Source organism: Rhizomucor pusillus (assembly GCF_041956525.1).
Source record: "Rhizomucor pusillus strain CBS 183.67 unplaced genomic scaffold VTP01scaffold_14, whole genome shotgun sequence".
NCBI lineage: Eukaryota > Fungi > Mucoromycota > Mucoromycetes > Mucorales > Lichtheimiaceae > Rhizomucor > Rhizomucor pusillus.
Window position 1 is genome coordinate 589439 of NW_027192156.1, and position 26181 is coordinate 615619.

The following is a 26181-nucleotide window of genomic DNA, read 5'->3' on the forward strand; positions in this document are numbered from 1 at the left end:
GGAGAAGATCGTCGTGTATGTGGTTCTAGATGACCTCCTTACATTGGGTTAATTCGGTTGAAAACATGCATTCGTCATATATTATTTTAACAACCTCTGATACTTTTTTGATTGCTTGTCGGAGCTCTGGAGGTCATCCAAGCACACTATGATCTAGGGCGCCGTGTTGTCGGCTGGATGTCTCTATGCCTTTCCAACTTCTATGTGGATATCCATGTCTTGGACGTCGAAAGAATCCCGAGACGTCTCCCCCGAGTAGAACATCAGGAAAGATTCCCCCGACGCTACGCCTCCTAAACGTCATCCAATGGATTATAGACCGAACTCGTTTTAAAGGTTGGCCGTCGATCCGGCGGGGAAGTCATAGATCGACCATCCACGGACGAATCCTTGGATATGGACGACCTCCTCTGGCATGGTCTCACTTGGCTTCATTTGGTACTCTATTTGATAAAAGGCTTTCAAGCGGTCCCAGTCTTAACTGATAATCGCAGATTGCCCATCCGGATTATTATCCAGAAAATCCAGGATATACGACATGCCTGAACTATTTAAAACATTTTTTAGTCTCACTTCCATCTGCCACTTTGCCACCAAGCATTAAATACCTCATTATCTTTCTTTCCGAAATCGAGAGTTCCTTCGTTTTTCAAATCGCTTAAGATATCCTCGGCCGCTTTATGCAGCCTTGACCAAACGTCGTTGGAATCGCTAGGTCGCTTCTCAGTTTGCAATCCGCTGTTGCTGCTGTTACTTCCGTACTCCGTATTAGTGTCCTCAATTTCGGACATGTTGGTGGTGGTGTTCGTGTCAACATCTTGTTCTGTATGAGTATCTTATTAATATCTGGATCCGCGCAAGCATGTATACTTTGGTGAAAATACCTGTATCGCTGTCTTTAAGATATTCATCGAGACTAGTATCCACTAGCTCGCTGCGACGACTTTACTCTTCATACGCGAAATCCTCTTGAGGCGCTCGTGCTTCTTTTTGAGCTCCAGCTCCTCCTGCACGGCCAGTGCTTTGTCTTAATCGTCCACAAATTGGCTTGGTGGAAAACTCTTGAGGTATAGTCTGCAGTCGGCTGCATATTTTTCAATGCTGATGCGATGGTTCCGTAGCGTGGCAATGTCGTGGAAATTACGAAGGATCTTGGACTTGATCTTGGTAGGATCACCGGTTTTTCCGTGAATTCGTGCTGCGGCTGCAGCGAGTTTTTCTGGGCACGCCCAGTCAGCAGCGGGAAGATCGATAACAGTGGATCAAGATTCTATCTGCGGCAAATTCGCTGGTTCAACGATAGTGTCGATTCAAATCCAACGCAGCGGGGTGGACGAGGTTGGGGCATTGTTGAGGAGTACATTGTATTCTGCACCTGACTGAGATAACTTTATGCATGGCTGGGAATTAATTGTGCAAACGGGAGAGGACTCATTGGCCAATTATCCGTTTCTGGTCCACTTGCGCGATCCATTAAAAGCTGGTCGCTTTTGTTAGACTACACGCCATGCTACGTGAAGTGTGTGTAAAAGACGAAATGAAAAAGAAAGACAAATTGAGTTTCTTGAAATTGATGTTTATTTTGAGGACAAGTCTGCTTTTCTTTTATAGCTGCTGACAGTTAGGCTATAGAATGTAATACTTTGTCGACAGAGGTAATACTGTTATGACAGTAATGTATGTGTAAATTATAGTTCAGGGATATACGTATGTGAGGCTGTTACGAAGGATGTATGTCTACAGTGTCATTTATTTATGTAGATGAATATATTCCTTTGTACAATTTGACCGGTCTCTGCAATTTTATTTCTCAAAAATGCATCAACTCTCTACGGTTTTCACTGATCGCTGGAAAATTACCACTAATAATCTGGATCGGTTTCTATAGTTTTGCATTGGCAGGTTCCATATTTGGATTTGGTCCCATCAATTTTGTATCAGAGCTGCTCTCTGTTATGGCGCTTATCTAAGCACTTATGGGAATGAGAAACAAAACCTTCAAAATCGCTCAATCTTAAGCTATTAGATGGTTCACTAAGCCTGGTCATCAGTGTCTCTGTTTCCAAAAGCCTGTTCCGTTTAACTTTGCTCTGAACAACTGACCAGAACAGCTCGAAGGGTTGAGCTCAGGTGAATACGATGGAAGATAAGCATACTACTTTTGAATATCCTCAGATTTGTGGATAGGGGCATACCCAGAACTAGACAATGGCCCTTCATGTGTGGATACTTATACATCTCATCCATTGTAGCCTTCAGGAAGCTCAGGTAATGTCCTGTTACAGTTCCTGTGCTTGTAAGAGCAACATGACCACCTCGTTTCTTTTCTTGGCCGGGACCTGAGGCAGAAATAGCGCCCAAGATAGTGGTCGTCTTGGCTCGTGTTTTCGGGCACTATGACTATTGCATGTGAGCCTTTCTTTGAGCAGGCCATGCTGCGTTTCATATTAATATGGAAGGCAGACTCATCAAGAAAGACACAATTTTCCCTAAAGTCCATGTCAGTAGTCTCCCATCTGTGGACCCAATCGAGGCGCTCTTGGATCTTGGCCTCGCTGTTCCTGTCAGAGGTTGGGAACCGGGCTTTTTTCAGTATCAAGTTGCACTAAATCCTCACGAATTCATAGACAGTGCTCTTCGAGATTCTAAGTCCCTCAATCTTCTGAAGCAGCCGCTCCGTTAGCTGTTCTCGCACAACTGAAAGGGTTCTCATCAACATAATCTAAGATGACCTTCTTATGTTCCCCAGTGAGAATACGCGGGCGGCCATTCTTTTTACGCTTTTTAAAGATGCTGTCAGGGTCTTTTTCATATTGTGTGGCCCATCTCTGGGCTGTACGAACATGAATTCTAAACTGCTTCGCAGCAGCTGATGCATTCAGAAACTTCTCAAACATCAGTTTAAAAACCTTACTTTATCCTGGTCTGCGTAGAGCGTGTATCCTCGCTTGACAGTAGCTTATCTCATGCGAACGTCTGCATCCTTGGTTCATCAGTCTGCATAGCAACGGGTTCATGCTCGCTCTCACGAGGCATACTGTACAAATACTGCGTGTGCGAGTTCACTGTTTTAAGAGCGTACGTCTCCTCGTCCACAAGATAATCCATTGGTTCAGGCCTGCCATATTCATCAACGACCTTGCCGTGTCCATCTTCATAGAAAAGTTGTTGGTTATCCATTTTGATATGTGTGTGGTATGATACTTTGAGTGTGTGAAATGGTAGGAAGAAGGAAAACAAAAGTTAAAACGCTTACGTACTTTATATAGTTCTTAGCGTGCCAAGCTTTCTGCGACAAGACTTTCAGGTTATGCGACATCTGATTTGCAAGCACACGACATCAATTTTTATGGGAGGCGACATTAATTTACGGAAAGAGTGTATTACGACCCCATACAAGACAGTGACGAATTCTCAGAAACCGCAGGTCTAGTAGTTACGACCAAAGCAGAACTCTTACCGATCGTAGAATATCAAATGGCGGAGCATCAAGGCAATCCCGAAACTGGTTCCCTTGCACTTATGGAAGTGCAAGCGTTAAAGCAAAGGCTCGACGAGGTTTTCCCACAGAGCATTGGACGATTGGAAAAAGAGCAGACGGCCAACTCCAGCCGCATGGACAACATTGTTGCCGAGTTGCAAGAGCTCTGACTAGGGAATGGCAAGCATCACGAGATATATCGGACTCCAGATGAAGAAGGAACAAGGCACCACAGGGCAAGCACTTGTGCACGTCAGTCCTAGATTTAGACTTTGGATCCAAATGCACCATATTGACGGCAGATACATTAGGCCCATTGAACCTTGGGCACCTTTCGAGATCTTTAAAGCGCCATTATTCGTGGTAACTTTGGTTCTGTCTCAAAACTATATCTTCGTCTTATGTTATCGTCTTGCTGAGTCTTATTTTCCTTAGACTCTATCTCTCCTAGTAGAAGAATGCTTGAGCCTTGGGGCTCGTAGCATTCCCTTTCATGCTTTACATCATCATATGTTCTCTCGATTACTTGATGCTGATTGGGCAATACTACGAGTCGCGTATAAGTTTTGCGACACATGCAGAAGTCTGCAGCCCGTCGTGGATTGCCAGAAAGGAATGTGTTGTATCCAAGTACCACTGAAAAAGCAAACTGTGCTATACTGTATGAGAACAGACTGTTGAGCTCGAGACGTTAAAGACTTGTCAATGTCTTTCACTGGCAAACTAGGTGACTGTCCAGGGTCCAGGCCATTCAGAATCACACGAACCTTCTTGCCAATCATCCAACAAAGTAACCGAACGCGGATCACTGTAGCTAGAAAATATATAAATATTATCTAACTACTAAAGTAAAGTAGATAATTCATAAATAAAAGATAGGATTACTCGAGACAGCAGAATAACAATCGAGTGATGGCGTCCTATCTTTTATTAATAGCGAGCTTTCACTATTTTCTTGGGCCCATAGCCACAGCTTTCGAAAGCAACTAGCTTGGCGAGTACAAGTATTAAATTATATTACGTGAGGAGTAAGTGGTATACCTGAGCACAATCCGACAGGTAGCTTTGTTGTTTGCAGAAGTACAGCGTGAGTGTGTGCCATATCTGAGTCTTGGCGGCACTGACCAGAAAATGGCTTTATATTCAGCAGGATAAGGTTCATATCTCACTGATTCCCTTTCTCTTGTTTATGTCTTCAAAATCTGGTTCAAAGCGCGTTGCAGATGAACAGGACATTGTCGAACGTGAGACAAAGAAACGTGCTATTGATGACAAACCTATGGAAAATGGCTTGATGAAGGATCTGTCGTCAGAGATTTGGAATTCGATCACACTGACGAAGCTCGAGATTAAACCTCTGTATCAGTTCATACGCTCCGGCGGCAATGTACGCATTGCCAATAGCGACGGATACGGTCTACTGTATTTAGCAGCAAAGAATCAAAGCGCAGAGGCACTTCGTATTCTCCTGCTGCAACCAGGTATTGACGTGAATCAAGTCCATGGTCCGCATGCGGAAACAGCGCTGCACGCTGCAGCGGACGCCGGTGATTTCGATGCAGTGGAGGTACTCGTAGAGAACGGATCAGACGTGAATGTCGAGGATGATGCGGGCCACACACCACTTGTCAACAGCTTATTCGCCAAATCTATAGAATGTACCCGACTGTTGATCAAGTCGGGAGCACGGATGGATGTGCAGATAAATCAAGGATACACTTTGCTTCACATTGCGGTGATGAAAGATTCACCAGAAGCTATCGAGGAGCTACTTAAAAACGGCGCAGAAATCGACAAGGTCAACGCACGCGGGCTGTCTCCGTTGGCACTTGCAATTTGCTTTGGTTACAACGAACCGATCAAGCGACTTCTCGAGAACGGCGCAGATATCAATGCGGTATCTCGTCATAATATGACATTGCTGCATCAAGCTGTTATGTGGAATCGATTCGATGCAGTGAAAGCTCTGGTCGAAGGTGGCTGCAATCTCAATGCAAGGAACGCAATGGATGAAACACCCCTCATGCTAGCCGTCCAGCAACGCAAAATTGATCTGGTGCGATATCTGATCCAATACGGGGCTGATCCATCGCTGGAGAACGATACCCCGCTGCTATATGCAGCTAACCACGGATATACTGAAATGTGCAGCTTGTTGATAAACGATAAAACTTCAGACATATTTCTCAACTTTGCGGCCGACATGAGCAATCGAGCAGGATTTCCAGCGACGGCGAAAATGTTGAGATCAAGGAAATCGATGCAGAAATTACAAGAAGGGCCGGAGGCGCAACAGACTCAAGAACAGAAAAACCGACAACAACAGGAACCCGTCTCGCCCTCTGCCGGCATCGCCGAAAGCGATTTCAATGCTCTTATCAACGTATTTAGCGATGATGAAGACGATATGTCATCAGCGGTGCAAGTACCTAATACAACGAGCACCACCAACGGTACAGCTTCTTCGCAATAGCATCCTTATCAACGTTTGTCATTACTTTCTCTTTCATCCATTACTTTGACAATTTTCATTTCTTCATTATGTGCAACATGGCATCAGACAGTAATACTGTATTTGAACAATGTAAACCTAATGTCCGCGTTCAGTCACTCGATATTGCATTATGTCTATCAGCAGCCATCATGTATATAAAACGTGCGTGACTTTGTTCGAAGGCACACAGCCTGTCTCGGTCGCAACGTGGTTTTGATAACAGCTGCAGGGTCATGCTTTTGGTGTCTATGGAATACATCCTCTAGCTTACGTATCCACTTCATGAATGAACATATTCGTTCACAAAAGATTCGGTGTGTAATAACTACATAGATGTTTTGAAGTCGGAAGGTTCAAAAAAGGAGCATTTACAGGAACGGAGGGTGGTTATGATACATGAAAATTAGATTAATGGTTACGTTTCGATTACAGGTCTGCTTCTCTGTTGCAATAGCTGCTGTTGTTGATCTTTTTGAACTCTACTAGCTTGTTGTTTTTTCTTTTTGCGTACAATATGCAATAGATCGTCTTCATCGGACGAATTATCATCGGATGAGTTATCAAATATCGGCGTGCTGGTGCTGATTGTAGGTTTAGGTGCTGTCCTATGAATGGGTCGTAAGATACGTGTCGGCACGGAGTCGCTAGTGATAGGAGGGAGCGGCGGTGGGTAAACAAGATGAGGGGATGGAGAGGCAGGAGCGGCCGATTGCGGATATACATTGTTGTTGCCGTAGTTAAAGTTCATGGCTGAATCGTTGGTGAGAGATTTTACGAAGCTACCTCTCGGAAATGGTAACGTAACTGGTAACGATGGATAGGAATCGGATTGACGCATGGTGATGGCATCAACAGATGTTCTAGTTGCTTCTGGTCTTTGTTGGGTGCCACGTTGCACAGGAATAGTTGGTGCCGGTGTAACAGTCTGCGTTTCAAACAAAGGTGATGATCGATGAAGGGTTTGCGGAGAATCATTCGAGTTTAATGCTGTGCTTAGAGACGTGTTCCGAGATAAGGACGGTGATCCCCAAGAATGCCGAGAATGCCATGATGAGACCGAGCCATATGATTTTCCCGAAGACTTTGAGCCATTTGAGTCCGATCGATCTACCATATCGCCAACTGCATTTTGCATATTGCCTGGCATCTGGAAAGAGGAACGCTTGCCGACGAAGAGACTTTGTCGGCTGGTGTTGACCATATATTTCGTAGCAAAATCGCCGCTCATTCGAAACTTGGAAGGGTCTGATCGTCTCTTCAGCGCTTTCTCGTCTTCCGTGTCAGAGTCTTCGATATCAATCATCATTGTATTTAGGTCGTTGCTAAATCTGTCTTCATAGTCCTCATCAATAGGGATATCAGCTCGCGGCCATGTCCCGATGACAATCGGGAGATCAACTGACAGGTTGATAGGATGTCCATTATTCGTTTTTAGATCAGTCTTCACTCGTATCTGGTAATATACTCTCAGCGTAGTCCCTCGAAAACCAATAGTTGGGGGCGTGGATGTTGGTATTGCGAGTTTGCAATTGATCAACTGCGAAAAGTTGTAAGGCCCGATGATGTTCAGATCATATTCGGTCGATCGTAGAATATCTTCCTTCAGGAAGGAATGCCTAATTCATGCATGTATTCAGTCCGCTGTTCCGCTGTGGAAGCCGATAGATTTTTGAAACTACACACTTGTTTGTACGGATATTAACAATTCGGACAAGCTTGACATGGAGACACCTTTTAGCGACAGCTGCTTCGTAGTGCGTAACAGTAATGCTAAGAGGAACAATGTCACCTAGGATGAAGGAGGGAATCAGACATCTTGCTTTTTTTTTTTTTCCTTTTGTCGCCAACTGCATCAATGCGTCTTTTTACCTCGAGTAAAACCAACACGTGGCATATTAGCACGAAGATGACTAGTCCTGTCCCTTCCAAAGGCTACATTGGCTATCTTTTCTTGCGGTCGAGTGAACTGCACGGCTTCGATATCGAGCATTTCGAGAATAGGTACTCTGTATTCCGCCTTGGCACAGAATGCTTCTGGAACCATCGGGCGATCGTGTATGGCTGTCAAAAGATACTGCACGCGGCACTTTTTACTATACTAGAATTTTCAAGCATAACTTAGAACTCCCAATCATAGAGTGACAACAATGTGGGAGAGAGGGGAGTTGTTCTTCGTACCTCCATCGAGCTGGGAAGATCAAGACCTTTTGGAACGACAAATTCGAACGGAAATTCATGCTGTTTCGCATCCAACACACACGCTTTACTGCTATCTTTCTCTTGTGTCACGGGAATAATTTGCTTTCTCTGGAAGAGCGTTATCGTTTCTTTGTCTTTGATAGACAGTTGTACTTCGCCGATGAATTTCAGTACAATCTGGTTGGTTTTCGTTGGACTTTTTGGGTGGATAATGACTTTGCCTGCGAGTGCAAGTGACAACATTTATTAGCATACACCCCACTTGAGTTGCGACAGAACTGTTAGTCGTTAAGCTGCGAGATAATACCTTTCAAAGACTCGCCAGGAAAATAGAACTTCTCCTCATTCAAGACCACGTCGATCGCCTTGGCAGTTGACTTTGAATGTTTCCTCATAACTAGCAATGTACAATCGCAATGAGAAAAGGAATAAAAAAGAAAAGGGAAAAGAAAAAAGGAAAAAAAGGAAAAAGGGAGGTATTCAATGGAAGCCAGCAGTAGCTTTATTGAAAAATGTCGTGCGATATGAAGACGCAGCAACATCCCGCTATGACAATCATTGCTCGTAGCTGAGCCCCGCGAGCTTAAACATTACCATTTTCGTTTACTATACTTATTGCTTCAAGTGTAGAGGAGAATCACTAGTGTACATCATCTATGAAGTCATCTTGTCAGTCTTGCCATTATTATATCGGCGTCCATGTCATCCTCACCTCTTTTGCACCCACAGAACCGCCACCTCCAGTTACACCAAAGGTCGTCCAAGTCTTCACATCTGACGTCGGTTCCAACGCTGCCCACGACACACCGCTAGTCTTTTTCAGGGATAGCTCGACCTTTGTTGACAGAGCCGAATACTTGGAGTTTTCCGGTTCGATGGTCTATACAGTGTCAATGAGTTAGCGGCGTCTATGCTCCTTTGCAAGATCAATGACATACATGGAACAAGGGGATGGTTTTCTTATATCGCTTATTACTCTTCATCTTGATATCTATGGATACAGCGCGTGCTTCAAAAGAGACTTGTGTATCGAGTTTATCCTTGGCAAACACGCTGAGAATAACATGTGTTTGAGTCTGATACCAGTCAGTGCGACAATCCACAAGCTCTTCCCCCTGCAAAGATATCTCAGGATCTATGCGCAAATCCAGATTGTTCTAAAATCCTTATCCTTACATTCGTTTGGCGTCCAACAAAGAGATGCTTGCCTTCCTTGCAACCGGGGATCTTGAGAAACTCGTCGAACTCGAGAACGCGGCGCTTGCAGCAGCTCCAACCTTTGGATCCTTCGTGGAAAATAGGCTGACCTGGGTGGTATCGGCATTTAGCTTCAGCGCCGTCTCCACGCGATGTAGCATTGTCTTTGTAAGCGACTCCACAACTCTTGCGTTTGCAAATGGTGCCGGCTGAAACTGGCAGGCTTTCATCATCTTCTTCCTCTGGCTCCTCCTTCTTTGCAGCAGGCGCGGCCTGTGGAGTCTCTATCGGCTGGGCGGCTGCAGGCTGGATAGATGCAACAGGTTTTGATTCACCGTAAACTTCCACGCCATCCTTGTTTACTTCGGTGGGTGCAGCCACGTTGCTTTCCTGCTTTGGTTGGGTCGATGCAATTTCTTGACTCTGTTTCTCAGTCGTGTGCTTTCCGAACGTGCAGCCAGGGATAGCAAGAAACTCGTCAAAGTCGACCACACGCTTGTTGCAGCAAGACCAGCCCTTCAAGCCTAAACAGTTGACTCTTGTCACTAAAAGTTTACGAGAACTCAAGCTATAAACGTTATACCCTCGTGGAAGATTGGAGCACCGGGATGGAATTGACAAGCTAGAAATTGGTGTGTCGAGGTTAGTAATTGTCAAAGCTGAGTGTTCATGCTTCGCGATCGCTTACAATTGTCACCATTGTCTTGTTCCAAGAATTCCTTGTTACAGCCTTTGTGGGTGCACTTGACCATTACGAGGACGGAGGAAGAGTGATCAACTTTTTGAGCGTTGACAGCTGCTTTCCATATTCAAAAAATTGAATAGCCGCAACATGTTGTTTCCAGGAAGTTCTCCAAACGTCCTGGAAGCCAAAGGCCAAGCCTGCACTGGCTGGGGTTACTATGCCCTGCTGGACCATTGAATACTCATATGCGACGAACCTGGACTTCAGATTACAGCATGACGATTATTTCAGACTTATTATCTTCGGTCCCTCGCTTATTGAGGATTGAAGATACGGTCGATCCAACAGGAACGATATACGATCCTTTATTGTTTCCATGGATACAAGTATGCTTTGTCACTCTATACGAAGGATGACAACCCTTTGGCGTCTTTGCAGTGTTACTTATTGGAAGGCAAAGTCAATAAATATTATAGCGCTTGGGAAATTCTCTCCGCTTGGAACATTTTTCAAAGTTGTGTACACGTCAACAATTTCATCTCTCTTCCCGTCAATGGCTACAGAGAATTGTACAGTTGGGGGAGCGTAAGTCATATGCAACAGCAAAGATGTGAGCGATCGAAAATTGACTTGACTTCAAAGTGCATGTTACACTACGGCTTTAGCATCCCTGCAGCTGCAAACGGCGACTGCTTCTAATGCTTTGCATGAAAAAAGAAAAAACCTAGAAATGCAATGGTGCTTATACAGACATCAACTTAATTATCTCTCACTATTTACAGCTCTTATCCGTTTACAGCAATGAAATAACATCGTATTCAACTGCTTACTGTGAAGAGATAAGCCGATGTCTGACTGAGGTGGCGACGATCGAACCTGCTATGAAAGACATCGCAGAAAGAGGTTGATTCCATAAAGCTAGCAGTAACATTGTACGTGCACTTGAGTAACAGAAGAAATATCGTAGTTGACGAGTCAGCAAAAGCATATCTCCAGCAATTCCTTGCTTACGTCTCAGATCAAGGTTTCGACAGCAAACAAAAGCTTGCATCAGAGTAAATATTCGCAGTATTTGAAGATCAAGGATATATCTCAGACTTATCATTTTTGGCAGAAGCCCATCTGAGAAGACGATCGTCGATTACGAGCAAACTGTCGTCGCTCAAAAGAGGGGGTAAGTAACATAGTCTGTTGAATACTACTATTTTGCGATTTAAAAAGGACTATGTACTTGACTGTGTTAGCATGTCTGTGGAAAGTTTGATCCAACTGCAAGTTGATAATGCCCGCCATCAAATTCATGCATTGCAAGAGTTGCTGAAAACAGATTTACTGGAATAAAATGCAGTGCTCGTTAATAAAGTATGGCATATCTCAGGCAAAGCACTAAGATTTGGAAGCTGAAATGCATATTCCAGCCAAAATCTTTCGGATTATGATGTTCAACGCTCAGCGTCGGGAAGCTCAAACGCACCATTTGGGAGTGCGATGTCATATGCCGCAATCGCTAAGTTCTGTGAACAGCCCCGTGATTTGTCCTGCGTTTGGTTTTCCGAGGCACGGACAACGTCGCCACCTCCTTTCAGGAGCCAAGATTGTCAGCGAATATATTCAAACAAGGACACGCATCGCATCTATTCAAAGACTGGTGCTTTATGTAAATGCTACTTGGTTTAGTCAAAATATTACCCTCGACATTCGTTAAACTTTCGTCATTTTATCATATCATGTCCCGTGATGCTGGGCAACTAACTCTGCTTTCTTCCGTTCCAAACAGTCGCGATTAGCAGAGTGACCTCGAAGGCATTCAAGATTATACATGATAACAGGAGAAGCATGTCATATGGCTCCATGGATGCTTTACACACTCCAAAACTACTTACTGCTTCCACCTTCCCACTTCAATTCTTCAACGTAATCCCTTATGGATATGTCGACATATGCAAGCCGCCGGTCTTCTTTGGGATTTGAGTAAAGACTGTAAGATTTTTGGACAATCATTCACGTAATAAGTATCCGTGTGCTATCATTACTTTGTCCAGCAGACTAATCACTAAACATACGACATGCCAGACGTTGCTTAACGTTGATAACAATTGTCGAATCCACAGGACCATGTCAAAGCCCTTTCCGTATTATAGCACATCTGTCATCGATTTATCTGAATGGAGTAAGCATTGATTGCAACACAAGCTTGGATATTTTGTCATGCTTTGATACAATAGTCTTCTTCAAATACATAACAGTGCTTTATTTATTTGCTTGGATGTCAAATGATAATCTCTGAGAGCAATTGGTGCAATATGCTGCAAGGGGAACAAGTGCCGCGCGCTGGAGTTATTTCGTCTTGTGGATAGATATGTTGTCAAAACGGATAAATTTGCGTTTGGGCGTGGTGTATAGTCTTTTCTTTACGCACGCTCGCGTTCAAAGTGAGGTGGGGCTTTAGGTAACGTTGAAATGTGGGGACAAGTCATGCAAAATTTGGTTGCTGGGCGGGTTGAGTTTCTGCCGTCACCAGGCCGTTCCCTTTTCCGCCTTGCTCTTCTTTTTTTAAGGAAAGAGGCAGAGTCTGCTTTGAGGAATGTCCTTTTCCATTCCATACATTTTCAAGAATGGTGTTAGAAAAAAGCGAGAATACGCAGCAACCCAGCAATGTCTACAGAAGCACCCGCCTTCCAGCATGTCCTCGTCCTCGTCGTCCTCTGGAATGAGCAACGGCGAAGGCAAGGAACCGTCGTCCTACCCAACCCTTGTTTCTATGATTCAGTCAAAGACTGGAAATTCGCCCAATCCGTCCCCAACCTCTTCAACATCCTCACGATCGCGACCCACGTCGATTGCAGCGTGTCCGTCAGTGCTCCCTGAACCTGAAGAACTCGAGGAAAACCGCTTTTACCGCTATATCCGTTCACACTTTAATCTGATCTTCTCCCGCTCCTTGGTCGTTTGCATACCACACTCCAAATCCCTTGAAGGTCTCGTTTTGACAAAAGATTTTATCGGTAAGGATTGAGCTATGCGCAGCGTTTATCTCTTTCAACAGGCATCTCTAAAGGTTAACGTGCACAGAGACACATTCTTACAACCCGTCACCGTACTATCGAGGACAATATCAAGCAGCCAACGGAAAGGTCATATCAATTGAGCTACCTATCATAAGCACCGTCTCAGGTAATCATTGCCTCAATTGTTTTATGTACCCAACAATGTCTCTAATACGAATCTGATACATTACAGGATTTAAGGAACCACGGACGGTTCATGTCTTGTCCGAAGAATGGGTCTACTTGTCACGCAAGAAAATTCAAATATACATGATAGAGAGACCTCTGGAAGGGGAACCACCAGTGAGTTGTATATTCTATTTTTCTAATATATTTAAATGTCGTGACCATTTCTCTTTCGCTTAGCCACTGCAGCCGCACAACGCCAACATGCTTTCGATCCCAACCACTCGTTGCTCTAAAACGTGAGTCTGTTTGTTTAAAACACGATATGGCGACAGTGCTAATTAATTTCGAATGCAACGTAGCGACCTGGATTTCCTCAATATGTTTCCCGAGAATGCCGAAGCTTTGCATGAACTGCAGCTCTCGGTCCAGAAATTTGCTGATACTTATGTATACATCCGCGGCTTCAATGCTTACACTGTCGACAAAATCCAGCATATGTACACGAAAACATGGAAGGTTTGTAAATATATATTCCTGTTTGAATTGTTTCTTTTCGATTAATGTACATTGTAGACGATACTGCAGAGAAATAAGCTTCTGCGTGATACATGCCGTGTTCAATCTGAGCACGATCACTTTTTGGAACTAGTCGAAAAGTAGGTCATGCTTCATTGCCTTAATGGGCTGGATTGGAATTTGGCTAACCTGTCTCATGTGCTCTCACTCTCTCTTTTGGAACAGCGTTGTCATGGGATTCTTGCACGAGAAGATCTGGATCCAGTCACTTCGTTCCATCCTTCAGTCTCAAGATAATTATCTGGATGCCATATGCAGACTCTACGCCAAAGAATCCATCACTTTGAATCGATATGCAGTCAGTCATCCCATGGCAGATATGCCCCTGGAGTGCTTCCAGTCGGCAATTGCACACTTGCGCAAAGTCGATACAGATGCGCAGCAACCCATAAGCGCCACAGCGGATGAGGAGAGATCTCCCGGCGTTTTCCCAAATATTTCCACGCAGCTTGCATTTACTCCATTGGAAAAACTGATTTGCGTACGTAAGACGTTGGATCTGATATCCGCTGCAGTGACCGAATATGTACAGAGTACAACGGTAGACACGGTGCATGACAGTAAGGCTTTGCGACTGCTAACATAAATCATTGTCATTTGCTTCTAATGTTGCATACAAAGCAGGCTCCATAGTTAACACGGACGAAATGATACCATTATTCGCATATATACTTGTGCACAGTCATATCTCACGCATAGCCAGTCTCGCATTTTATATGGAATACTTTCGACTTTCGCCGATAGAAAGATCGGAGCACAAGTATGTATCAGTCTTCTATATATTCTTCGCTTGTCTAAAGAATAATCGTATTTACGATCACCTTTCGGTACTTTAGTTTTGCTCTAGTGACATTAAAAGCTGCCATGGACTTTTTGAAAGGAGACCCACTAGCACTCCACGATGCTAGCTCAGGCATATCGACGCTTTCGACCAACTCAACATCTTCGACCGTACTCTCACCAAAAATTACAAGTTACCGGACACGTTCCACTTCCTTCGGCTCACCGATACCCTCACCTGCCGTTGTCGCAGCTCCAACTCACCAACACCCCCAACATTATCGCTCAGTTTCAATGTCATCTCAAACTGCAGATTTGATACTTACCTCTCCACGACTACGCCATCGAAAATCTCACAGCGCAGATTTACGAGGGGTCATGACAGAAATCCAAGGGACTACGCAGCATGCGAATAACCGGCATGACGATCAGCACCATCAGCACCACCACCATTATAATCAACAGCAAGCCGACAGACCAGGAAGCTACACTTCTAGCAGCAACAGTCGCCGGAACTCGCTAACTCCGAGCGTTGTCGTTCGACCACCCATCATGCTATCCAGCTTTCAAGAGTCGAATCGTAGAAGCATTGATATCCCTAATGAATGGATGACATCCCGCGGCAAACATTCCCGATTTTCACCGCCACCGCCGACATCACATCCAACTTCATTCAGCGGGCGGCCTTCGTCTTTCGCAACACCCAAAATCAGCCATACCCGACCTATTATATCAACTACATTCCCCACTATATCCAACTCTAGTCCTCTGCCGGGACACTCACATGATACCAACAATACCAACACGAATAGCTCTTGTCATGCCTCTTCGCCAGCATCTCCCTGTCCCGTTCTGATACCTGATCCAAGCGACAAGTCACCAGAAACACGACGCTTAGCACGCTCACTGTCTTCGACGTCCACTATGCTCGACAAACGGCTCCGGCATCCTCCCGAAGTAATTAATCTTCGCGATCGAGACGCAATAAGACGCCCAGCCTCCATCTGCATTGATCCGCGCGGCTCCATGCGGTACCAATCCGACGACGGCGACGACGATGGCACATCTGATGATCTAATGGGCGATTTTCTAAGAGGATTACAGACTCTGGATGGCGATATTGTCGGCGAAGCAAGCGGGTCTTATCGGACCGTTCGACGGTTGTAACGAAAAACACAAAATAACGGTATCTACAGCTTATTATTCTTTATTTTCTCCTTTTTTTCTTTACATAAGAAAAACTTGCCACAAAAAACAAAGCTATTCAAGAACTAAAATTGCTGATATATGTAAGGATGGCATGTGGATATGTATGGCAAAGTAGTGTGCGGAACTGTTATGTATTCGCCGCATACAAAGCTTTTCTTTTTTCATTTGGGAGTATCTATCTGTATTGATACAATTGCTATAATATCTGCACTTCTTATTTGCATCCTTTTCTTATTGTATTTGGTAATTTGCACTGGGGCTTTCTACGTACCTTGGCAACTTTTAAGTTTGTAGAGTTGACAGTTTCAATTTGATCATGTCGGAGCCTCAAGACCTGCGACGCGCAATCCTGCCTCGAGTAGTTCTTTGACCTGAACTTGTTATACGCACACGATGGCACAGCAAATGGACGTGGATTTTGACGTACCTGGCTTCCTCAACAAGGAACGCAAAAAGGCTGCTCCCTCTATTCAACATTACTTTACCACTTTTGAAGATTTATATGAAAGAAAGTGAGTCTGCGTTGTGTTTCTCTGTAGGCTCCCACCGCCGTGTTACTTACAAGCCCACGTCTTTCCAAAGACTGTGGCATCAATTGACGCAATCCATACTCGAGTTCTTTGAAAAGCCCGAGTCAGCACCGCACCAAATTCCCATCTATCAAAAGTTCATTGCAGACTGGGAGAGCAAGATCAACAAGCTGTCGCTCGTGTCAATAGTCTTGAAGGCTGCCACCCATTGTCCCAGTACAGTGTCACACACGCATATTGACAACAGCTCAGTGCAATTAATAATATGTAATTTAGGTGTGCAAGAATCAGTTAGCTTTCTGAACGAAATCACCGCCAAAGTCGATACCGATGCGTCCAAGGATGTCTACGTTCTTGCATTGATGGAGACAGCACATTTCAAACTGCAACTGAACGAATATGACGAAGTCCAAAAAGCAATCGATGAATCCGGAAAGATCTTGGACCAGTTTGATAGCGTGGAGACCGTCATTTACGCCAGCTTCTACCGCGTCAGCGCCGAGTATTACAAAGTCAAGGCTGAATATGCACAGTACTACAAGAGCGCACTGTTATATCTCGCCTGCGTAAATATCGATGATTTGTCAGACAAAGAAAAGAGGGAAAGAGCATATGATTTGGCAATCTCGGCATTGTTGGGAGAAATGATCTACAACTTTGGTGAACTGGTCAGTGGATTTACTCGTTTTCTGGATTTGGCCAACAAGAAGCTGACGTATTTTTTTATTTTCAATCTAGTTGATGCATCCGATCCTTGATTCTCTAAGCAGTACAGAACACAGCTGGCTTCGCTCGCTTTTGTTTGCGTTTAACAGTGGAGATATTGGTAAATACGAGGCACTAGCTCCTCACTTTAGCAAACAGGTAGGACCGGATCCAAAAAATGAGAGCAGGTGGCAAATAAAGGAACTAACATTATCTATTGTAGCCATTGTTGCAACAGAACGCAGAAAAGCTGAGTCATAAAATATGCCTCATGTCCCTCATCGAAGCTGTCTTTAGACGCTCCAGCGACAACCGCGTCATTCCATTCTCAGATATTGCAGCAGAGACTCGATTGCATATTGACGAGGTAAATGCGTAGTCCCGAATTCATCTTCCTTTTCTGATGAATGCATATCTCCACAGGTGGAGCATCTTGTTATGAAAGCGCTGTCCCTGAAGCTCATCAGAGGTTCTATCGATCAAGTCGATCAGCTCGTGACGGTCACTTGGGTACAGCCGCGTGTATTGGACAAGGAGCAGATTGATGGCATGCGACGACAACTGGAAGAATGGAACAATCAAGTGCGAAAAATCAAGGCATTTGTTGGAGAACAGGGAGGAGAAGTCTTTGCACAGTAGATTTTGTTTATTTACATATTAAATGGTTCGCAAAGTTGATTCCATTTATTCGTCTGTAACGGCGCCTTCGCTGGCACTCTTGACCGTCTTTGCGTATCGTGCCAAAGCACCTTTGGTATATTTGACAGGCTTGGGAACCCAGGCGGCCCTTCTCTTCCCCATTTCTTCATCAGAAATATGGACTTGAATGGTTCGAGTCTTTGCATCAATAGTGATCTGATCTCCGTCTTGCACGAGAGCAATAGGCCCACCTACTTGTGCTTCAGGGCAAATATGACCGATAATGAAGCCCTACATTAAAATAAGGGATTGTAAGACTCCCAAACTGGATAGTCGAGATGATAGCAAGAGTGACACTTACGTGGGATGCACCGGAGAAACGGCCGTCGGTGATGAGTGCAACGTCCTTGCCCAAGCCGGCACCCATGATGGCAGCAGTCGGTTTCACTAAGCAGCGAAAGCATCAGTGTACTGCGCAAAATGTAGGAAGAAAAAATTGAATGTAACTTACGCATTTCCGGCATACCAGGACCGCCCTTTGGACCTTGGTATCGAACGACGACGACTGAACCCTTAGGAATTCGCTTTTGTTCCAAGGCTTCAAAGATCTGGTCCTCTTCATCGAATACACGAGCGACGCCCGTGAATTCCAAACCTTCCTTGCCAGTAATCTTGGCAACAGCACCCTGCAAAGGAATTGCTCAGATTTTATACTTGTGACTAGAGCTATATTTTAGTCTGTTTACCTCTGGAGCCAAGTTGCCACGGAGAATGGTAAGATGGCCAGTCGGTTTGACGGGATTCGACAAGGGCCGAATGATATCCTGACCGTCGGGTAGTCCTTCGACTTCTTGGAGATTCTCGGCAAGAGTTTTACCAGTGACGGTCATACAGTCGCCATGGATCATGCCATTCTCGTAGAGGTATTTGAGGACAGCAGGGGTGCCACCAATGGCATGGAGGTCTTCCATTACATAGCGGCCACTAGGTCGCAAATTAGCCAAAAACGGGGTCTTGCTGGAGATTTCCTGGATATCATCAATGGTCAATGGGACATTGGCAGCCTTTGCCATGGCTAGCATGTGCAGCACTGCGTTTGTGGAACCTGCGCGACCACAAATTAAATGCAAATCAGCATTATTGTATAAAAGAGTAAAGCATCCCCTTTACTTACCACCAAGAACAATGATTAAGGTTAATGCATTCTCAAAAGCCTTGCGGGTGAGAATATCGCTAGGTTTGATGTCCTTTTCAAGCAAATTGCGGATAGCAGGACCAATTTTGAGACATTCTTGAATTTTGGCGGGATCGGTGGCAGGGATGGAGGAGCTGTAAGGTAAAGACATACCCAAGGCTTCGATAGCGCTGGACACTGTATGACATGATTTTTGATGAGTACCTTGGTCTTGGAAACGAATGATGCATTAAAGAAACCTACTCGTGTTGGCAGTAAACCTGCAATAAGAGCATGATGGAAATAGGATAGAATTGATCAGCTATATGCTCCAAAAGAAATCTGCTCAACTATCTTACATTCCACCACATGCACCAGCACCAGGGCACGCGTGACGGATGATATCTTTGCGTTCATCAGCGGTGATCTTTCCACTGATGTATTCACCATTGCACTCCAGCGCATTGGCAATATCAATTTCTCGATTGGCACATGCACCGAGCGTTCCTCGGCCCTTCTTCATGGTACCACCGTAGACTACGATTGCAGGGCGATTAAGACGAGCAATAGCCATCATACAACCAGGCATGTTCTTGTCACAGCCAGGAATAGATACATTCGCATCGTACCACAAAGCGCTCATGACCTTGCATAGTTGTAATTTTTTGGCACATTGGATCAAAATTCTATTTACTGCATCAAGAAAATAAAAAAGACTCACTGTTTCGATAGAATCGGCAATGATATCGCGACTGGGCAAGGAGAAGGACATGCCAGCGGTGCCCATGGGCATGGCATCGCTGACACCAATGGTATTGAATTGGTAGCCAACGAGACCGGCCTTTTTGACACCTTCCTTTATCTTGGCAGCAAGATCGTTGATATGCATGTTGCACGGATTACCGTCGTAACCACTGTTGTCAAACGCGTCATCGTCATCATCAGCGTGATATCGCAACGTACTCCATCGTTTATCAAAGGTACTTACAAACTTGCAATACCAACTTGAGCCTTGTTCATATCCTCTTCAGTCAGACCAGTAGCATACACTTTTGCGAATGGAACTTAGTATATTGATTGACTTCCCACGCATGAATCCTCATTACTCACGCTGCGCCTGGCCGGCTCCCGCGGTCGGTTCCTGGGTGATCATACGGCTGTACTTGTTCATGACAGCACCAGCCTTCAAAGCTTGGCGATCCCGAGGAGTCGTGAGCTTGTGGCTGGAAGACAAGGACGGACGCGTCAGTTTGCATCATTGCCCATGAATGTCATTCTTGTATCTTTGGCTTTACATGTGCACTTGTCCAGCTTCAGACATGGTATATACAAATCAAGAGTTGGGGGTGTGGTTTAGTGGACGAGTTTCAGAAGTTAGCGGTGAAAAAGAAGTAGAATTCGATCTTCCCCTCCTCGTCGGCTTTATACGACTCATCATTTTTTCCCGCGTTGTGTAAAGTTCTTTCCGGAGACGATCCAAACTCTGATGCGGGGAATTTTCTCTTTATCAGTCTAATCCATGCAGGTTAAAGTTTTAAGCGAGTCCAGAGACTGCATTTTTAGACCTGTTGGAACATCCACAGAAGTATCGCATATGGATTTTTCCCTCGCGCTCTCACGATGAAGTATCATGAACTCTTGATCTTCTGTCATATGTAATAGTCAAGTCGGACAAGGATGCAGCCCCCGCATCGCAGTGTGGGGTGATAGCTGATTCGGAGATGAATGCTTTGGATAATCGTCAGATTATCCAACCTGTTCCTGCAATCCTACCCGCATAATCAAATGGGGCTGCTTTCCCATCAGTTACGAGTCTTCATTCGGCGCAATGACTCTACATAAGAGATCTTTCAATCAATCTTACAGCAAAAGAAGGATAGCGTGCCAAACACTTATGTTAAGCAAAGGTTTCCAAATGTAGAATGCAACAGCAATGATGTCCTTGAAACCATCTCATCTTTGTAAATCACTTTCTTATTATTAATCTCATTATCATTTACTCCAGCAAGCCAGGTCCAAGAGAGGAAAGCAACAGATGGATGAAGGTACTCGAAATATGCTGTTACCATTTTTGGATGACTAGCCCTGGCTGGGTGTGGCTTGAAACATTTCCAGGGAAAGAATCCAAGGCACGCTTCGCTTCTTAAGGTCATGGCCAGCCGTCGCATCGCCGCAAGCTTGGTAGCACGCCGGATAGGAGGCTGCAGCGCAGCAGCATTTAGATACCTTCCAGCTCAGCAATTACAGCTACGCTGTTTCAGCGCTGCTGCCGTTGCGCTCGACAATGTCAGAGCTGGTGAAGCTTTAAAGTCGAAATTCATAAGCAAGTATTCTTTACGGTTTACACCAGCGTTGCGACATTGACTTGAACGGTGCTTGTATATAATAGGCCAAATTGAAAAAGACAGCCAGGTTTCTCGCATGGGACAATCGCGACTGGTTAAAGTTGAAGGATTGCCTATCACTGCCACGTTTGAAGATATTCGAAAACTTGCGCGAGAAGCTGCGCCGCCAGATGGTGACAAGCACATAGAAGACAGTACGTTGGTTGAGGCGAGGAAAAATGTACGAAATACTGATATATATATCTAGTACTGTTTGTTCGTGATGATTATTTTGATTTCCGAGGAAAATGCATTGTCACGATGAAGAATTCTGCAGATGCGCGCCAGTTGGTTGATTATGGCAACAAACGTATGGTCGGCGGAAACGTCGTTCGAATGTTCCCTGTAAGTTTCAATCGATATTTGCGAAGAAAGGGAAAAAGTCAACCTTAAAATGATTTTTCTGTTAGATTGCACGCATCCTGGCAGAAGAAAAGCGACGGCCAGAGCTTGAATCAGACGGTGATCTAACCAGTGCCTCGGGTCGATCCGTGTTATTCATTGGCTTCCCCAAGCGTACGGAGATTGATCAAATGCTTGGATTTCTGCGCTCCAGAAACGTGTTCCCTGCAGAGGGATCTTCAAAGAATGTGATCCAACTCGCTACGTAGGTTAACTGCATTGGATGTGGATCATTCCAGACGAAGAAACTGACCATTGTACATTTTGCTATCCAGTAAAAAGCAGGCAATTGTATCCAAGTTCTTGGTCAAGCTCGACAGTGAAGCTGAAGCGTATCGAGCAGTGCGCGAATTCCACAACACTAACTTTGAGCTGCGGAAACACAATGCAAACTACAGAATCACTGCATCCGTAGTATATTAACTTGTTTTTTCCTCCTTGCGAATGCTCGCAACCGAACAGTCGCACGCACACACACACTCTTGTCTTTGTACACACAATTCCCTTTACAAGATTCACTGTACAGTCCAACATACGCTAAAGAAATGGAATATAAATGATTATTGTAGACAAGCATTGGCAAGAAGGATAAATGTAGGTTGATACGGAAAACGGTGTATCAAAAATGTATGCCGTGGGAAAGCCAGCAAGTCATTCGATGATGATAAGGAGCGGGAAGTACAATTTAGTCATGCATGGCCGGGGGGGGGTAGCGTGTAGGACTTCTATACAATCGGGAGTCCCGGCAAGACCCACGAAGCGTAGTGGCCATTTCCCTCTTGTCCCAACCACCTTCTGTTTTGTTTCTTTTCATTACTTTAAGTATGTATATTTGAGATATTAGTATATCGATATTTTTCTTAACAGAAATATAAAACAGACTCTCAAAATCAAAGTTTAGCATGGCTCGAATTCCGTGCCGACCAAATTGTACTTCCAGTACTGTACAATACTACACGTGGCGCGCTTGAATGCAGTCTCCTTATCCATGACATATTCGTCTTCGATGTGGAACCACTCAGTTGCCCAACATCATTTCTATTAGCGGATCCTGCATAATAAGTTTATTCGTCAATATTGATCAACGTTCAACATAAAACTTTAGTAATCAAATATCTGGGGCAACTAACATCTTACGCTATTGAATTACATTCGATCGAGACTTGCTGCCCGTGTAACACATTCCATGCTATGATTAGATATTTCTATACGAGGACCGGAGAATTCACATCAACAACCTTGAGTCGCCTCTAGTCAGAATGTAGCTTACAACAGTTTCCTAGAATACATTTGTAGAAGACGTCTGTTGATATAATTTACATAAAATACAATAATCCGGAAAATTTGCGGTAGGATATAATCCAAAATGCTGTTCTTGCCAAAAGTGGCATGTCTTTTCATTTACATCTTGCATACTCGCAAGGTTATCTGGATGATAACCTGCGGATATCAGTTAAAACAGGTAAATATATATAATGCTTTATGCTTAAATATCTCGCACAGTTTCCTGTTATAGCTCTATGCATCGCAAGCACTATTACTATGCACAATCATTTCAGGCACGGATATAAAAAACTTATGGTTAAAATCAGTAGCAACATACTTCTGACGGCTTTTAAAAACAAAACGTTTGCAAACGACGCACATCAAGAAGTTCCAGTTTGCTTTATATTCCGTAATCATATAAGCCAAACGGTTGTGGATTGCGTGTCCATGGCAGTACAAAACAGGCAGCCAACAGAAAATCAACAGTTCATTGGTGTCACGATCCATTTGGTGAGGGGAAAAGTGTTACACAGTAGACACATTTGTCTATCCTTTTCATGTGAAAAGACGTAAGATCTAAGAAAGGGCATATCCAAGTGAATAAGAAAAAAAAATAGGATAAGGAACCCAGATCTCTCTCCGGTCATCCTTCCTTTCTCTTTCTCCACGTTTCATCGTTTCATGACCAAAGACCACCACTCATTTCATACATGCCCGCTTCGTTCATCCTCGCTCCTGTGTATCATCAATCAGACGAGTCGTGTCATTGTTGCAGCAACCGATCACGTCTTTGACATTTCGGGTTGCAGTCCAGCTGACTTGATCGGAAAGCCTATTGATGACATTTTGCAAGTCTTGACCACTCGACATGGGCCGCTGCAAATCTGTGTACACCAACACGACCCGCTTCAAAAGACAACGACCGGGTTACTAGATTACTGGCTTTTCCAGCCTCAAAAAAAGACAGGTTACCACCATCAACGCGGGAATACCATGGCAACAAGAACAACAGGATTTGCCTACCATCGCGCGCCACTGCCTTTGGAGACGGAAACAACAGTTCGTTTGAGTCCATACGGCGTCGTGGATTCCAGCAACAGCACTCTGAAACATATTATTGGACGACCGATCATGGCCTTTATACACTCGGATGATGTGCAAACCTTGTGTGGCCAGTTGAAACTGACATACGAGCAGCTGCAGTGTACATTTTCGGTGCGATGGCTAATCGACAACGTTGAATCGCGATACCAGCGCATTATTGTTACAAGCCGGATGAAGTGGACGAAAAAGAAGAAACATATATGGTTAACAATGACGCCCGTTTGTAATCCCTGGTCCCTTGAAACGTGGATGCAGCGGCTCAAGTCGTATACTGCAGAGTACGCGAAGTATTTGCAAAAACGGGGCGATCACCGAATGCTGTGCAACGAGGAAGACGACGAATGCCAAGTCGTAGCGGTGCGAGACGGGGAACACTTGACGTTTATATCCTTATCGGCTGCACCAGCTACCTTGCCTCTTGCTGACGTACCAAAGCTTTGTCACACCTGGACGCAACGCATTCTCGCTCTGCTGACATCCTTCATTTCAGTTATCATACAATTCCTTTACACAATTTATGCATTCTAATTATTCAATCGATATCATTTTTAAGAAAAGGATGGAAGCGGCAACGGCAACAAATACGGCAAGACAGAGATGATGACACGATGCACAGCAACAATTCCTGAACTTACGTACAAACACACATTTCCAAGATATGCCCCTTTATGCAGCCATGCAAGACCGACAATAGAAGATACAACAGTGTCATCCAGTACGTATATATATCTATTCAACCGAGGAAGGTTTAAAGCATTCTACAAATCGGGCAACGAATCGATTCCTTTGCGTCGACATGGATGAAGACAAGCGGCGCAGAAGAGGAGTCTGAGGATCGGATTGGGACCGGAGCAACGTGGCTCGGATAGCTTGGTCCAGCGAGTACTTGCGTTTTGGCAGTTGCCGGATCTCGCCCGTCGAATGGCTCCGTGGCCGCGGCCGCGTATGCACGAAGCAGATAGGGACATTGCACCGTTTCAATGCAACTTTAAATACGCCTGTCCCAGACAGCTGGTTCTTGTACTTTGATGTTTCGACATTTGTCACCACAACCATGTCAGGCTCGTACATGTCGATCTATTACCATATTTATATGTATATATTTCCATTGTCAAAATGCACACTATGTATATGCCAAACATTAGAGCTTTATATACTTGCCATTTTGTCCAATATATCGTTCGGATCCCCAGATTGAAGGTCGACCGTAAAAGAAATCTACTTTAATTATTGCGTGTGCATGATTTTTTTATCCAATGTCAAAATATATCCCCACTTGAGATCAACGTGTCACCTGCCTTTTCCATTTGATGCGACTCGTACAATTTATTCATAAGTTCGTCTGCCTTCTCCTTGGGCCATCCTGGATCTCGATGCTCTGCAGCAATGATCATTGTTTACACTGCTCCTAACAATTGCTATCTTTATTCGACTTACTCCCATTGTACGCTCCTACAACGACCACCATATCATCGTCGTCTACAAAATCCTAAAGAGAGAAAACACGTTTTGTACAAGATATTTCAGTGAAAACAAGCCGCAGCCATTGTTACCGTCATTGTTTTACACACAGCATCGGTTGATCCACCATCCAAGTCCACGGGAATCATAAACGTCCGTGTCCGTTTGGTTCTTTCGAATCCCTGTGTACTCCTCCGCAAAACAAACGAGTGATGCACCGATGGTGCTTCGTTGGTTGAATTATCAAAAGAAACACGTCGGTGGTAAGCATGGCGGCCAGCTTGGAATGCATGTCGGTTGACGGATAGCGTGCTGGATGAAAGCGACCCGCGGCGTTCTTCCCGTTGCTGCTGGCGTGGATCAGGCTGGTTCTTGTCCGGTTCTTGAATCACTAGCTTCTTGGCTGCTGATGCCGACTTTCCCGGCGATGATGACGATGATGATGATAACGGCGGTGATGGTTGTGATACAGATGACGACGATGTGATCAGTGATTTTTCACCTTCTTCGTCGGTATGCATATTAGAGTGTCAAAAAAAAGGAAGAACTTTTGGCGGAAAAAGTGTGCGTGTGGGGCGGGAGGGAGACAGTGATAAGGAGATTTTTATCTGCACGTTAAAAAAAGCTAGTAGCGTTTCCATCTGTGTACTTTTTTACCGTTGTAACTACCCATGTCATTTGCTAATCTACTAGTTTAGCAAGAGTATTGGGGAAAACGG

The 26181-nt window shown here is 44.5% G+C and overlaps 13 protein-coding genes across 13 annotated transcripts; 8 read left to right on the forward strand and 5 right to left on the reverse strand.

Annotated features, from left to right (window-relative positions):
- Positions 1–177: 177 nt before the first annotated feature.
- On the forward strand, positions 178–1379 carry VTP01DRAFT_2934 (uncharacterized protein; the record flags this gene model as incomplete). Its single annotated transcript, XM_069381449.1, has 5 exons — positions 178–255; positions 319–413; positions 716–860; positions 921–1067; positions 1122–1379. The coding sequence occupies 5 exons, from the start codon at positions 178–180 to the stop codon at positions 1377–1379; spliced, it is 723 nt and encodes a 240-aa protein (XP_069237140.1).
- Positions 1380–1882: 503 nt separating this feature from the next.
- On the reverse strand, positions 1883–3180 carry VTP01DRAFT_2935 (uncharacterized protein; the record flags this gene model as incomplete). The annotated part of the gene is made up of 4 exons (XM_069381450.1): positions 1883–1966; positions 2104–2394; positions 2915–2958; positions 3030–3180. 4 exons carry the CDS (start codon positions 3178–3180, stop codon positions 1883–1885), a joined length of 570 nt encoding a protein of 189 aa, XP_069237141.1.
- A 169-nt stretch (positions 3181–3349) lies between these two features.
- VTP01DRAFT_2936 (uncharacterized protein) lies at positions 3350–3651 on the forward strand (the record flags this gene model as incomplete). The annotated part of the gene is made up of 2 exons (XM_069381451.1): positions 3350–3380; positions 3434–3651. 2 exons carry the CDS (start codon positions 3350–3352, stop codon positions 3649–3651), a joined length of 249 nt encoding a protein of 82 aa, XP_069237142.1.
- A 1019-nt stretch (positions 3652–4670) lies between these two features.
- Positions 4671–5954, forward strand: VTP01DRAFT_2937 (uncharacterized protein; the record flags this gene model as incomplete). The annotated part of the gene is made up of 1 exon (XM_069381452.1): positions 4671–5954. One exon carries the CDS (start codon positions 4671–4673, stop codon positions 5952–5954), a length of 1284 nt encoding a protein of 427 aa, XP_069237143.1.
- A 436-nt stretch (positions 5955–6390) lies between these two features.
- VTP01DRAFT_2938 (uncharacterized protein) lies at positions 6391–8569 on the reverse strand (the record flags this gene model as incomplete). The annotated part of the gene is made up of 5 exons (XM_069381453.1): positions 6391–7591; positions 7659–7764; positions 7845–8073; positions 8154–8395; positions 8482–8569. 5 exons carry the CDS (start codon positions 8567–8569, stop codon positions 6391–6393), a joined length of 1866 nt encoding a protein of 621 aa, XP_069237144.1.
- Positions 8570–8786: 217 nt separating this feature from the next.
- VTP01DRAFT_2939 (uncharacterized protein) lies at positions 8787–10123 on the reverse strand (the record flags this gene model as incomplete). The annotated part of the gene is made up of 6 exons (XM_069381454.1): positions 8787–8828; positions 8887–9054; positions 9113–9289; positions 9351–9895; positions 9955–9993; positions 10060–10123. The coding sequence occupies 6 exons, from the start codon at positions 10121–10123 to the stop codon at positions 8787–8789; spliced, it is 1035 nt and encodes a 344-aa protein (XP_069237145.1).
- Positions 10124–10609: 486 nt separating this feature from the next.
- On the forward strand, positions 10610–11397 carry VTP01DRAFT_2940 (uncharacterized protein; the record flags this gene model as incomplete). Its single annotated transcript, XM_069381456.1, has 6 exons — positions 10610–10641; positions 10699–10794; positions 10856–10959; positions 11024–11111; positions 11171–11230; positions 11301–11397. The coding sequence occupies 6 exons, from the start codon at positions 10610–10612 to the stop codon at positions 11395–11397; spliced, it is 477 nt and encodes a 158-aa protein (XP_069237146.1).
- A 1243-nt stretch (positions 11398–12640) lies between these two features.
- On the forward strand, positions 12641–15755 carry VTP01DRAFT_2941 (uncharacterized protein; the record flags this gene model as incomplete). Its single annotated transcript, XM_069381457.1, has 9 exons — positions 12641–13061; positions 13129–13230; positions 13297–13406; positions 13470–13528; positions 13592–13748; positions 13806–13888; positions 13974–14368; positions 14430–14568; positions 14645–15755. The coding sequence occupies 9 exons, from the start codon at positions 12641–12643 to the stop codon at positions 15753–15755; spliced, it is 2577 nt and encodes an 858-aa protein (XP_069237147.1).
- Positions 15756–16190: 435 nt separating this feature from the next.
- On the forward strand, positions 16191–17671 carry VTP01DRAFT_2942 (uncharacterized protein; the record flags this gene model as incomplete). The annotated part of the gene is made up of 6 exons (XM_069381458.1): positions 16191–16309; positions 16380–16543; positions 16604–16995; positions 17066–17191; positions 17256–17399; positions 17456–17671. 6 exons carry the CDS (start codon positions 16191–16193, stop codon positions 17669–17671), a joined length of 1161 nt encoding a protein of 386 aa, XP_069237148.1.
- Positions 17672–17716: 45 nt separating this feature from the next.
- On the reverse strand, positions 17717–20166 carry VTP01DRAFT_2943 (uncharacterized protein; the record flags this gene model as incomplete). Its single annotated transcript, XM_069381459.1, has 11 exons — positions 17717–17962; positions 18033–18118; positions 18183–18357; positions 18418–18776; positions 18846–19043; positions 19110–19126; positions 19205–19491; positions 19567–19759; positions 19834–19894; positions 19956–20068; positions 20141–20166. 11 exons carry the CDS (start codon positions 20164–20166, stop codon positions 17717–17719), a joined length of 1761 nt encoding a protein of 586 aa, XP_069237149.1.
- An 830-nt stretch (positions 20167–20996) lies between these two features.
- Positions 20997–22054, forward strand: VTP01DRAFT_2944 (uncharacterized protein; the record flags this gene model as incomplete). The annotated part of the gene is made up of 5 exons (XM_069381460.1): positions 20997–21168; positions 21235–21384; positions 21438–21574; positions 21640–21836; positions 21907–22054. The coding sequence occupies 5 exons, from the start codon at positions 20997–20999 to the stop codon at positions 22052–22054; spliced, it is 804 nt and encodes a 267-aa protein (XP_069237150.1).
- Positions 22055–23578: 1524 nt separating this feature from the next.
- On the forward strand, positions 23579–24529 carry VTP01DRAFT_2945 (uncharacterized protein; the record flags this gene model as incomplete). Its single annotated transcript, XM_069381461.1, has 1 exon — positions 23579–24529. The coding sequence occupies one exon, from the start codon at positions 23579–23581 to the stop codon at positions 24527–24529; it is 951 nt and encodes a 316-aa protein (XP_069237151.1).
- Positions 24530–24730: 201 nt separating this feature from the next.
- VTP01DRAFT_2946 (uncharacterized protein) lies at positions 24731–25983 on the reverse strand (the record flags this gene model as incomplete). The annotated part of the gene is made up of 5 exons (XM_069381462.1): positions 24731–25078; positions 25159–25219; positions 25289–25379; positions 25439–25490; positions 25555–25983. 5 exons carry the CDS (start codon positions 25981–25983, stop codon positions 24731–24733), a joined length of 981 nt encoding a protein of 326 aa, XP_069237152.1.
- Positions 25984–26181: the final 198 nt, after the last annotated feature.